At 37.0% G+C, this 14582-nt stretch overlaps 1 protein-coding gene across 1 annotated transcript in view; it reads right to left on the bottom strand.

The window, feature by feature from the left end:
- The window catches only part of CMSS1 (cms1 ribosomal small subunit homolog), a 398583-nt gene that overhangs the window by 26083 nt on the left and 357918 nt on the right, over nucleotides 1–14582 (bottom strand). Inside the window, exon 2 of the mRNA XM_039251962.1 lies at nucleotides 4843–4931. Coding sequence (XP_039107893.1) covers nucleotides 4843–4931 — 89 coding nt within the window. The remainder of the gene's footprint in view (nucleotides 1–4842; nucleotides 4932–14582) is intronic.

Raw genomic sequence — 14582 nt, forward strand, 5'->3', positions numbered from 1 at the left:
AGGACATTCATATGAGGTAGGAGGGCACAAGAAAATTTCCCTGTGAGTTCTCTGGCTAAATAAATGAGGATAGACATGGAGAAAGGGGATAGGGCATTCTGTCTAAGATTTAAAATAATTTGGTAGTGAAAGAAATTAGAGCAAGAAAAAGGCTGTTAAAATGGGCACTACAATCTTAAACTTCATAATTCTTTTTCTTGGCAGAAAATGGCAATGGCATATGGCCAAGAAAGGATATGAGGACATGGTGAATCCAATTTCCTAAAGTGAAAGAGAAAGAACAGGTGAAATGGTAGTAGCAGCATCCTCAGTACCTGGCTCACAGCCAGACAAGCAGGACATGACTCTCAGAATCCATCTCTGTGAGCCCCAGGTAATATGTAAAATGGGGTACCCCCTATCTTATAGGGCATAGGATACCCCTTACTCCATAGGATCATCTGAGTCATGGTATCTTGTACCGTGCCTACAATGAGAGATCAATAAATGACCTTTATTATTGCTAAAGCCTAGGTTGACAAAAAAAAATATATATATTCTCACAGAAACGGAGAATGTATTTCACTTTCTCCTCTCCCATTTTCCCTTCTTCTTCCTATGATTCTCTGCCATTTATCTAACTTGATAGTTGTAGGAAAGGAAGAGCCAAGGAAGAAGGAGCTAAAAAAAAAAGGTAGAAATTTAGCAAAGTGGATAAAATGACAATAAATAAAGGTAGAGGCATGGGCAAATTTAGTCTTTGTGCACTGAGTCCTGAAAAAGTGAGAAACTAGCAAGGAGAAAATCAAGAAAGTAAGGAAAATGAAAGCCAATGAGGGTCTAAAGAAATATCTAGAAACAAGTTCTGTAGGTACATACTACAGAGGCAAAGGTTACAGAAGGCATGTGTATAGTGTGGTCAGCAAGATAAGCTAAGGTAAAATTAAACTCCATCTTGGTGAAATAAATCAAAGGGCTAAGTATGTTAGCCTGTAGGTTTCTGAAAGAATGGTTAAAACTAAAACTGAGGGGAGAGTCTGGGAAGATGGCAGAGTAGGAAAATCCTAAGCTCACTTTGTCCCACGGATACACCTAGAAAGTGGCCAAATCAGTGCAATGAATGCAGAAAATGACCCAAAGAAAGAGTAAACTCATATGCATCTTTTCTGACTACAATGGTATGAAACTAGAAATTAATCACAAGAAAAAATCTGGAAAAAACCACAAATATATGAAGGTTATATAACATGCTACTAAACAATGAATGAGTCGACCATGAAACCAAGAGGAAATTTGAAAAAAAAAAAATACAGAAGACAAATGAAAATGAAAACACAACCATCCAAAATCTTTGGGATGGAGCAAATCTACCGAAGAGGGAAGTTTACGGCAATACAAGCCTACCTTAAGAAGCGTAAAACAAAGCAAAACAAAACAAAAACCCAAATAAACAACCTAACCTTAGACCTAACGGAGTTAGAAAAAGAACAAACAAAGCCCAAAGGCAATAGAAGGAAAGACATTATAAAGATTAGGCCAGAAATAAATGAAATAAAGACTTAAAAAACAACAGAATGGATCAATGAACCGGAGCTAGTTATTTGAAAAGATCAACAAAACTGATAAAACATTAGTCAGAGAAGACACAAATCAAATCAGAAATAGGAGGTGAAATAACAACAGACACAGAGAAATACACACAATTCTAAGAAAATATTATCAAAAATTATACACCAACAACTGGGACAATGCAGAGGAAATGGATAAATTCCTAGAAACATCATATAACTTCCAAAAAGTAAATCAGGAAGAAATAGAAAATTTCACCAGAATGAACAGCAATGAAATTAAATCAGTAATCAAAAAATTAGTCTCGGACCAGACAGCTTCACAGGTGAATTCTGCCAAACATTTAAAGACAAGTTAATACCTTTTCTTCTCAAACTATTCCAAAAACTAGAAGAGGAAGAAGTGCTTCCAAATTCCTTCTATGAGTCCAGCATTACCCAGATACCAAAACCAGATAAAGACCCTACAAAAAAGGAGACATGTAGGCCAATATCTCTGATGAACACTGATACAAGAATCCTCAGCCAGATATTAGCAAACCAAATCCAACAGTACATCAAAAAAATCACCACAATCATGTGGGATTTATTCCTGGAATTAAAGGGTAGTTGAATATTATCAAATCAACCAACGTGATACATTACATCAACAAGAGAAAGATAAAAAGCATATTATCATTTCAGTAGATGCCTAAAAAGTGTTTGACAAAGTACAACATCCATTCATGAGAAAAATTCTCAGCAAAGTAGGTTTAGAGGGAACATACCTCTCTACATAATAAAGCCCATGTATGAAAAGCCCACATCTAACATCATACTCAATCATGAAAAACTGGGAATTTTTCCTCTAAGACCAGGAACAAGACAGGGATGTTCACTCCCACCGATTCTATTCAATATAGTATTAGAAGTCCTAGCCACCACAATTGGACAAGAAAAAGAAACAAAAGGCATCTAAATTGGTAAGGAACTTCTCATTATGTGCAGATGTAAGTCTCACATTTAAGTTTTTAATCCATTTTGAGTTTATTTTTGTGTATGGAGTAAAAAAGTGGTCCAATATTATTCTTTTTCATGTATATCACTAATCATGTGGCTGTCCAGTTTTCCCAGCTACAACTGGGAAAACAGTTTCCCTATATATTACACAGAAAACCCTGAAGACTCCACCAAAAATCACAGGATACAAAATTAACATAAAGAAATATTTTGCACTTCTATACACTAATAATGAAGAAACAGAAAGAGAAGTTAAGAAAATAATCCCATTTACAATTGTACCCAAAATAATAAAATACCCAGGAATAAACTTAACCAGGAAGGTGAAAGACTTGTCCTCTGAAAATTATGAAACACTGATCAAAGGAATTGAAAATGACACAAACAAGTGGTAAGATATTCCATACTCATGGAGTGGGGGAACCAATATTGTTAAAATTTCCATTAATAACCAAAATCAATCTACAGATTCAATGCAATCCCTATCAAAATACCAACAACATTTTCCACAAAACTAGAACAAATAATCCTAAAATTTGTGTGGAACCACAAGAGACCCTGAATAGCCATAGCAATCTTGAAAAAGAAGAACAAAATGGGGAGTATTGCAATCCCAGATCTCAAGATACATTACACAGCTATAGTAATCCAAACAGTATGGTACTGGCACAAACCAGACATAAAGATCAATGGAACAGAATAGAGAGCCCAGAAAAAACCTATACTCTTATGGCCAATTAATAAACAACAAAGGAGGTAATGATATACAATATGAAAATGATAGTCTCCTTAACAAATGGTGTTGGGAAAAATGGACAGCTACATGATTAGTGATATACATGAAAAAGAATAGTATCGGACCACTTTTTTACTCCATACACAAAAATAAACTTAAAATGGATTAAAGATTTAAATGTGAGACTTGAAAGGATAAAATTCCTAAAAGGAAAGAAAAGGCAGCAATCTCTTTGACATCAGCTTTAGAAACATGTTTCTAGATATGTCTCCTTTGGCTAGGGAAACAGCAAAATCAAACTATTGGGACTACACCAAAATAAAAAAGTTTTTGCAAGGAGAAGAAAATCATCAACAAAACAAAAAGACAACCTACTGAATGGGAGATATTTGCAAATGATACATCCAATAAAGAGTTAATATTCAAAATATGTAAAGAACTAATACAACACCAAAACCTCCAAATAATCCAAGTAAAAATGAGCAGAGGACATTTTTCCAAAGTAGACATACAGACGGTCATCAGACCCATGAAAGATGTTCAACATCACTAATCATCAAGAAGATGTAAATCAAAACCATAACAAGGTATCACCTCACACCTGTCAGAATGGCTAAAATAAAACACAAGAAATAACAAGTGTTGATGAAGATGTAAAGAAAAAGGAACCCTCTTCCTGCACTGTTGTAAGACTGTAAGCTGGTGCAGCCACTGTGGAAAATAGTATAGATGTTCTTCAAAAAATTAAAAGCAGAATTACCATATGATCTAGTAATTCCACTACTCAGTATTTATCCAAAGAAAACAAAAACAATAATTCAAAAAGATACATGTACCCCTATGTTCACTGCAGCATTATAAACAATAGCCAAGATATGAAAGCAACCCAAGTAAGTGTCCACCCATAGATGAATGGAAGAAGAAGGTGTCACACACTCACACACACACACACACACACACACACACACACACACACACAGGAATATTACTCAGCCATAAAAAAGAATTAAATCTTGCCATTTGTAATGTCATGAATGGACCTACAGGGTATGATGCTAAGTGACATAAGTCCAGGGAACAAAGTATTCCAAAGGGCCACTTTTGATAAGATTGAAGGCAGAAATCCCCTGATAAATGTTTATACAATGGATCATAATGCTAGGTAGACATGAGACCCTGGGAACCTGCTGGCAGCATGGCATGGTACTGTAATCAAGCATTGGTGTGAGGGGTAATCTTGCATTCTTTTTGCTATTTGTCTTCTCCTAGAAGCTGTACCAAAAAAAAGTAATCCTGGATTTTTGGTAAAAATGTGGGACAAGAATCTAAGATATCATTATTGTAAAATACATTTATATTATAAAAAATTTTAGGGGGAAAAATAGACCTTGCTGGTTTATAATTAATGAAATATATTCCCCCCCACCCTCCCCCAAAGGCAAGGAAGATCTGGGCTTCCCTCAAATCCCACTAACTGATGTTAAAGAACAAGGAGTGGTGTAGAGGGGTAGAAGCTGATTCCAGAATCCAACAGTTGTGACTTTCCCACAGTATGGTCACCTGTTTGGTTTTCTCTGACAGGGCAGGAACTGGAGCTGTCTCCTGCTGCATCATTTCTGTGTCTCCTCCTCCTTCACCATCTGATGCTTCTAGGAAATAAAAAGTTCAAAAATTAGAAAAGCATCTCTCTCTCTCTCTCTGTGTCTGTCTGTCTCTCTTTCTTTTTCCCATTGCTGGTGTAATCTTGGTACCCCCTTTCCAAAAGTTTCTATCCTTGACTCAATTCTAAGAAGCTAAATTCAAGGCAATGATTCAGAATGTAGAGATTTAAGCACCAAGATGTCAGTCTTTTCTATAAAAATGCAAAACTGCAGATTATCCAGATGCCTAAGATTTGAAAATGTTTAATTATGGAGCACTTATACTGCTTTTACAGATATTAAATTTGTCATTTTCAGATAAGAAAGTTGCTGTTTAGAGGGGTAAAGCAATTTGCCCCAGGTCACACACCTGGGAACCCAGATGTATTTGAGTCTAAAGTTCTCTCTGCAAGTGATATTGCCTGTCCTGAAAACCAGCAGTTCTAGATATCTCAGTGCTGGCCCCAGGGGGAATGTTAAGAGACTGTGACAAAAGGATTATAGACCATTAGAAATACTTAATTTGAATTTTTTAAATCTTTCAACAATGGAAAAAATAAATTCTTACTCTAAGAGTCATGTAAAATATAAGTTTTAACAGTTCTCCTGTTTAGAAAGCTCTACTGAAGAAACACAGCAACCATAAATTTCTTACTTCGCAAAATGCCATTCCGTCTTCCAGATTTTAGTGGTTGTTCTCCTCAAACACATTTTTTGAATCTTTGAAAAGCTTTACTCACTTTCTTTGAATTTCTCCATATGTCTCAAAAGTCAAGCCAAAATGTGAATTTGTGAGCAACCTTGGTCAGAATTCACATTCGAGTTCAAATTAACCAATCTGGTAGTCATAATTTTTTACATGTTTGCATAATATGGTGGTTAGTTTTATATCCCAACTTGGTTGGGCCATAGGGTACCCAGATATTTGGTCAAACGTTATTCTGGGCGTTTCTGCAAGGGTGTTTTGGGATGAGTTAACCTTTGAATGGTAGACTGAATAAAGTAGATTGCCTTCCCTAATGCGGGTGGGCCTCATTAGATAAGGCCTGAATAAAACAAAAAGGCAGACTTTCTGCTGAGTAAGAGAATTTTTTTCTGCCTTTGGACTTGAAATGAAGTAGGAGTTCCTCCTGGATCTAAAGCCTGTCAGCCTTCAGACTACAACTACACCATCAGCTCTCCTAGTCCTTAGGCCTTCGGACTAGGATTGGAACCTGGGTTCCAGCGGGCCCCTTCACACTGACGATGTTGGGACTTGCCAGCCTCAATGAGTGCATAGGTCAAGTCCTTATTTTATATTTGGAGATACATATATAGATATAGGTCTCCTATTGGTTCTGTTTTTACAGAGAACTTACGACACATACTTCTAATTAGCTGTATAGCATGAAAAAGAGGATTGTAAAAAAAAAAAAAAGATTAATAGGGCTTCTAAATGAGTTATTAAGTTAACATTAAAAATAGTTGTAGAACTGCTTCTGGAAAGATAGTAATAGTAGTAGTAGTATTTTTTCCTATTCTTCCTGCTAAGTACAGCTAAAAATCCTGGACATTATATATAAAACAAACATAGGAAGTCTCTAAAAAGTAGAGAGAAGGAGGCACTTTGGGACTTTGGACTATAAAGGGCAACACAGAAGTTAGTTCTCTCTCTCTCTCTCTTTTTTTTTTTGCCTTATTATCTCAGGCCTGGCGCTAAAGAAACCAGCAACTTGGAAATGCTAATGGAAGCAGACAAAAAAAGCCCTACCAAACATCTGTTCTATTTAACAAAAAGAGCAGGAAAAAGACAACATAGTAAGATGGAAAATGTTTAGACAATAACTATTTGACTGCAAACACCACAACAAACAACAAACAAACAAACAACTGGCTCCACCCACAAACTGGCTGAGTAGAGAGTCTAAACTTCCATCCTTGCCAAACTGTAATGAGGTACCCCAACACTTCCTCTACTTTCCATCAGGGCGGTATCAGAGATGATCAAGCAAGGATTGAACACCGTAGGGATTTTCATCCCTCAAGGGTACTAACAGACCTGTTTCCTCCTCCCATCACTACTACCACCATTGCAGCATCAATAGAGACCATAGGGTGAGCCTTGAATTATACCTCCTCTGGGCAGTCATGGAGTGCACCTCTCCATCCCCACTGGTATTGGAGGAGTCCTGGTAAGGAGTCAGCATTTCCATACGGTGATGTTGTAAGAACGTCACACCCACCCTAGTGCTTTTAGCAACCACTAAAAAAGCTATACAAAGGGATACACTCAAAAACACTAAGATAAATAAAAATAGAATTCTGAAAATGTTCAAGTAAGGAACAGAAAAGTAGGAAAGAGAAAATAGAGAAACTAAAAACGGTGAACAGAATAAAAAAAACAAGAATAAAATGATAGATTTAAAACCCTACATATCAATTATTACATAAACGTAAATGGTCTAAAAATGCCAATTTAAAGATAGAGATCGACAGAGTAGATTAAAAAATGACTAATGCTATTTACAAGAAACTTATGTCAAATATAATAACATATACAAGTTGAAAGCAAAATGATGGAAAAAACATAACATAGAAATACTGATCAAAACAAATCAGAGAGGCTATATTAATATCAGATGAGTGGCATCAGAGTAAAGAAAATTACCACAGAAAGAGAAAGACATTATATAATGATAAAAGTGTGGATCTGTCAAGGAGATATAGCAATCCTTAGTGTGTATACACCAAACAACAGAGCTACAAAATGCAGGAAGCAAAAACTGATAGAAATGAAAGACATTCATAGAAGAATGAAGTGACAGCAATGAACCAATAGGATCTGATCAGCATTTGTACTCAACACTCCACTCAACAAATACATATTCTTTTCAAGTGTTGTGGAACATATCCCAAGATAGAGCATATTCTAGGATATAAAGACATGAACAAATTTAAAAGAAATTGGTAAACAGCATGTATAAAAAACTTACAGTAAACATTATAATTAATAATGAAAGGCTGAATGCTTTCTCCCTGATTGGGAACAAGGCACAAATGTCTGTTTTGACCAGAATTATTCAACATAGTGCTAGAACTTTTCATCAGTGCAATAAGGCAAGAAAGGAAATGAAAGGCATACACATCAGAGAGGAAGACCTCACACTGCCCCCATTTGCAAATGACATGATTGTTTACACAGAAAATCCCAAGAAATTAAAGAAAAAAAACCTCCCCCAAACTTCCAAACCATGCTACATTAGGTGACTTTAGCTAAGTTGTAGAATAAAGATAAGCATGTAACAATTCTGTTTCTTAAAAAAAATATTTTTTAATGTTTATTTATTTTGAGAGACAGACAGAGCATGAGCAGGGGAGAGGCAGAGAGAGAGACACACACAGAATCTGAAGCAGGCTCCAGGCTCTGAGCCGTCAGCACAGAGCCTGAGGCGGGGCTCGAACCCACGAACTGTGAGATCATGACCTGAGCTGAAGTCGGACACTTAACCAGCTGAGCCACCCAACTCCCTTATTTCTATATAATAAGCAACAAACATACGAACACAAAAATTAAAAATACAATGCCATTTACGATTGCTGGAAAAAACCTAAAATACTTGGGCATAAATTTAACAGAACATGTATGGCACATACATGCTGAAAACTACAAAACACTAATGAAAGAAATCAAATAAGACCTAAATAGGGGTGCCTGGATGGCTCAGTCAGTTAAGCATCTCACTCTTGATTTTGCTTCAGGTCATGAGCTCATGGTTCAAGGGATTGAGCCCACCATCAGGCTCTGAGCTGTCAGCCTGCTTGGGATTCTCTCTCCCTCTCTCTCTGAAATCAAGAGCTGAACGTTCAACCCACTGAGCCACCAGGCACCCCTAACTCAATTGATTTTTAACAACAGAAATTCAATAGAGGAAAAGTAACTTTTTTAACAAGTAGGAAAAAAAACCATAGGCAAAAAAAAAAAAAAAAAAAAATGAAGCCTTACCTAAGTTTTACACCTTACACAAAATTTGCCTTAAAAAATGGATCACAAATTTAAAGCTAAAAGGTAAAAACTATAAAACCTTTAGGAAAAAATTCTTAGGATCTAGGGTTAGGCAAAGTTCTTAATTTTGACACTAAAAATACAATCAATAAAAGGAATAGTTGATAAGTTAAGACTTGATCAAAATTGAAAACTTCTGCTTTGCAAAGACCCTGTTAAGGAGATGGAAAAACAGACTACAGAGTAGGAGAAATATTTGCAAACTACATGTCTAACAAAGGATAGACCAGTATCTAGACAATATAAAGAAGTTCCAAAATTGAACACTATAAAACTAGTCAACTGACTTAGGAAATGGCAAAAGACATGAACAGACGTTTCACTGAAAAGTAAGTAATTACAGGAAAATATGTTCCATATCATTAATCAATACAGAAATGCTAATTAAAGCCACAAAATATGAGTATAAATCTATCAACGGCTAACATTAAAAAGTGTCAACACCAAATGCTAGTGAGCATGTAGAGAAACTGGATTTTCACTCACTCCAAGAGGGAATGGAAAATGGTACAGTCATTTTCATTCCACAAATAGAAAAAAGTTTGGCTTATCCTTAAAACATTAAACATACAGGTGCCTGGGTTGCCCAGTCGGTTAAGGCTCCAACTCTTGATTTTGGTTCAGGTTATGATCTCCCAGTGGTGAAACAGAGCCCCATGTTGGGCTCCCTGCAGAGCATAAAGCCCGCTTGGGATTCTCTTTCCCTCTCTCTGCCTTCCCTCCTCTTGTGTGCTATCAACAACAACCAAAAACATGAGACATGCAACTACTATATAACACAGATATTGCATTCCTGGGCACTTATCCCAGAGAAACAAAAAAAAATATTGTTGTTTAAACAAATTGTCCAGAAATGTTATAGCAGCTTTATTATTTATAATAGCCCAAAACCAGAAAAAACCCAGATGTCCTTTAATAGGTGAATGGTTAGACAAACTGTAATATACAATACTAATCAGCAATAAAAAGGAGTAAGTTATTTTTTTTTAAATATATTTTTATTTATTTCTAGGAGAGAGAGAGAGACAGCGTGAGCAGGGGAGGGTCAGAGAGAGAGGGAGTCACAGAATCTGAAACAGGCTCAAGGCTCTGAGCTGGCAGTCAGCACAGAGCCCGATGCGGGGCTCGAACCCACGAACTGTGAGATCATGACCTGAGCGAAAGTTGGACGCTTAACCGACTAAGCCACCCAGGCGCCCTGAAAGGAGTAAGTTATTAATACACACAACCTAAGATAAATTTCCAGAGAATTATACTTACTGAAAAAAGCCAATCTCAAAAGGTTACATACCGTGCCATTGAACTTATACATCATTCTCGAAATGACAAAATTCTAGAAATGGAGAACATAATAGTAGTCTCAAGCAGGTAGGGAAGGAGTAGGGTTAGGGGGCAGTAGGTGTGGCTATAAAAGAGCAACAAAAGAAGGATTCTTGCTGGGATGGAAATTTTCTGTATCTTAATTGTATCAATCTCAATATCTTTGTTACCATTTATATATATATTTATATATTTATACTATATATATATATATAAGCAATTTGTTACCATTGGGGGAATCTGGGTAAAGGGTATATGTGATCTCTCTGTATACTGTTTCCTACAATTACATGTAAATCTATGACGATTTCACAATTAAAAAGTTTAAAAATGTTTAAAGGAAATCCATCCTCTTCTTCAGGAAGCCCAAAATTGTTATTCTTGAAAAGCCAACAGGTGTGTGGTACTAGAGTACCATTCTCCTGCTATGGTACCCCTATTACTGCTGCTATGGTACCCCTGTCACTGCTGTCCTGGTTAGGACAGGAGAGCCAGGAAGGAAGCAGAATTCAGAAATAATTTTCAACTTAGGGAGGCCACAATGGAGTCTTCAAGAATAAAAGCCCCCAGGGTAAGGTTGCCACATTAAACACAAAAATATAAAAGTTATTGAATATTATTTTAGTATAAGTATGTCTCACATATTACATGGAAATATCTATGTGGCATTAAAAATTATTCACCATTTATCTGAAATTTGAATTTATTTATTTTTAAAATGTTTTTGTTTATTTCTCAGAGAGAGAGAGCCAGTGTGAGCAGGGGAGGGTCAGAGAGAGAGAGATACAGAATCTGAAGCAGGCTCGAACCCACAAACCGTGAGATCATGACCTGAGCCGAAGTCCGACACTTAACCGACCAGCTACCCAGCGCCCCTGAAATTTGAATTTAAAGAAGGGGCATTTATTTTTATTTGCTAAATCTGGTAACTCCACCTGGGGAATTTCCCCAAAAAACCACCTCTAGTTCCTGTGAAATTTCTCATACCGGCCTCCCTTCATGGATTATCCTTTCTCTTAACATCCTCCAATCCATCTTCATTTGGGATCTTTCAGGGAAGCCTTGGCTGACCACACAGCCCTCCTTCTTTTTGTTGTCTCTGTACTTTACACTTACCTTTTAAATCAGGATATAACTTTATCCTTCTATATAGTGCGTGTTCCTGTTGCGTAAATGTTAGGCTTTCTCTCTGCTGAACCATAAATACTGTGAGGGTATCCATTAGTGTCCCAAGTACTTTAGCCCAGTGTTGATTAAAAGTAATGTGGCAACTGTGTGGCACAGTCAGTTGAGCGTCCCACTCTTGAGTTCATCATTCTTGATGGTCTCACGGTTTGTGCTGACAGCTTGGAGCCTGCTTTGGATTCTCTCTCTTCCTCTCTCTCTACCCCTCCCCCACTAGTGTATATGTAAGCTTTCTCTCCCAAAATAAATAAATAACCTTAAAGGAAAAAGCACTCCCCTATACCTATTGCTTCATTTGTATTTCTATTATAAAAGTAACATATATTCTCCATGTAAAACATTAAACCACTTAAATAAATCTTCCTTTATTAACTTTAAAAGTCACTTCAAGATAAAGTGGATAAAATGCAAATAGATAAATAAATGTCAGGATGAAACCCCAAAACATTTAAAACTCAAATAATGCTTTAAAATTTTTTTCTGGGGGCTCCTGGGTGGCATAGTCAGTTAAACAATCCAACTCTTGATCTCAGCTAAGGTCATTATTTCACTGTTTGTGAGTTCGAGCCCCACTTTGGGCTCTGCACTGATGGCACAGAGCCTGCTTGGAATTCCTTCTCTCCTTTCTGCTCCTTCCCTGCTTGTGCTCTCTCTCTCTCAAAATAAATAAGTAAACTTTAAAAATTTAAAAAAGAAAAATCTGATTTCTGTATTCCTCCATTGCCCAGAATCAGATAACTGGAGTATAGTCTGTATTTAAGAAATCTAGCTGAAAATAACACATTTTTAAAGCTATGTGACTCTTACGCAACAAAAACCCATGAGAAATATTTAAAATACCTTGTTAACCAAGGTAACCAATGTAATCTGAGTTACATTCTGAACCCAAAAAAATTATTTCATCTGAAACCTTTTAACATATAAAATGAGGTCATCTCGTATCAGTGTAGGTTGAATAATTTAGTTGTTTCTTTAGTCTGTGATGTTTTTTGGTTTCAAAAGAGAAAACTGCTTTTCTGAAATAAAGATGCTAGTTCTGTGATTTCCATTAAGAGAGTATTAAAAGAAAAGTATGGGACGCAACCTAGCCAGGCTGGTTCCAGCTCCCAGCTTCCTCTAGAACTGCTGGTCTTTGAAGGGGTTAGGCCAGGCCTCCACTAATTAGTCCCAGTGTCTGACTGGGCCTCTGGAGCGGAATCAATAAGATGGGGCAGTCGCATCTCCTATTCCCTGAGAGTATACAGGAAGGAAGGAAGGAAGGAAGGAAGGAAGGAAGGAAGGAAGGAAGGAAGGAAAGATGGAAGGAAGGAAGGAAGGAAAAGAAAAAAAAAGATACCACTAGATGGAACTGGTTGAATTCTTCCAATACAGGCATCAAATATACTGTCCCTTTCCAACCCAAGGCAAAAAGAGCAAGCAACATTAAGAAGCTGCACATATTTTATCCTTCCTTCAGAGATTGTAGACCATGACACAAACACAGCTGTAGCATCCTTCCCTAGAAGTATGGGGGAAGTGGAGGAGAAACCAGGTTTGGGATGTATGAAACCAAAAACTAGTCAGTGGAAAAACCTTCCAATCATCAAAAATATAAAACTGTAAGCAGAGAATTAGGTTCCCATTTTTGTCTATATTCAAAATGAAAGGCCTTTCCAGTAGGAACACAGTAGATAGTACATTTTATATAGTTTAAAAAACCCCCATATATTTTGTTCTTATTTGATGGAGATAAGTAAAATAAAAACTTTCAGAATTCCTGTGTTTACAGCAGTACTGCTGTGATTTCTTATTTAAAACAACTACTTTCATACCTAATTTTCTATCAGTAATTTTGTATTCTTTTTCTAAGAGAGGGCCCCTTATATGGAAAACCTCAGGTCTCACAGGGCACCTGGGTGGCTCAGTCAGTTTAGTGTCTGACTTTGGTTCAGGTCATGATCTCAGCTTGGTTCAAACCCCACATCAGTCTCTCCGCTGTCAGCATAGAGACTGCTTTGGATCCTTTCTTTCTACCCCCCTCTCTCTACTCTTCTCCCAGCTTGTGCTCTCCCTCTCTCTCTCTCAAAAATAAATATTAAAAAAAAAAAAGAAAAGAAAAGCTCAGGTCTCACAAAAACCTTGATGTGTACTGGCTAATAACTTGTTGAATTTCATTAGTTCTACAGTTTCTTAAGAAAACAAACTGAAACACACAATAGTAATGGATACATTTCAAAAGCATGATGCTAAGTGAAAGACACACAAGATTCAAGAGGATACATAATGTGTAATTTCATTTATTTAACATTCTGGAAAAGGCAAAATTATAGGGACAAAAATCAGATGAGTAGTTACTGGGGACAGAGATGGAAGACTTCTCAGGGGTGACAGAAATGTTCTATATCTTAACTGTGTTGGTGGTTACAAAACTATATTCATCCGTCAAAGTTCATAGAACTGTACACAAAAGGGTAATTTTGCTGAATGTAAATTAATCCTCAAGCAACCCAACTTAAAATAAATATAGACTCTAACTTTCATTAAACAATATGTAACACTTATGCAATGTCACACAACTAATATCATGACAGAGCTGGGATTTAAATCCCAGAGCCCATGATTGCTAAGAGTTTGTTGTGTTTTTGAAAATGTTTATTTATTTTTGAGAGCGGGGGAAGGGAAGAGAGAGGGAGGGACAGAATTTCTCAAGTGGGCTCTGCACTGAGAGGAGCAAGGCTGAGACAGGGCTCGACTCATGAGATCATGATTTGAGCCGAAGTTGGACGCTCAACTGACTGAGCCACCCAGGTGCCCCAAGTTAGTTAGTTAGTTGTTTATGAGAAAGAGAGTGTGAGTGAGGCAGGGGGCAGGGGGAGAGAGAAAGAATCTCAAGCAGTCTCCTTGCTCAGCCCAGAGCCTAATGTGGAGTTCAAACCCATGACCCTGGGATCATGACCTGAACTGAAATCAAAAGTCAGATGCTCAACCAACTGAGCCACCCAGGCACCCCTTTTCTGTTTATTTTACTTTTTAAAAATGTTTTATTTATTTCAGAGAGAGAGAGAGAGGGGGGGAGAGAGAGAGAGAGAGAGAGAGAGAGAGAGAGAGAGAGAGAGAGAGACAGCGTGAGCAGG

This window comes from Hyaena hyaena, unplaced genomic scaffold, assembly GCF_003009895.1.
Source record: "Hyaena hyaena isolate Hyena2069 unplaced genomic scaffold, ASM300989v1 scaffold_407, whole genome shotgun sequence".
NCBI classification, from domain to species: domain Eukaryota; kingdom Metazoa; phylum Chordata; class Mammalia; order Carnivora; family Hyaenidae; genus Hyaena; species Hyaena hyaena.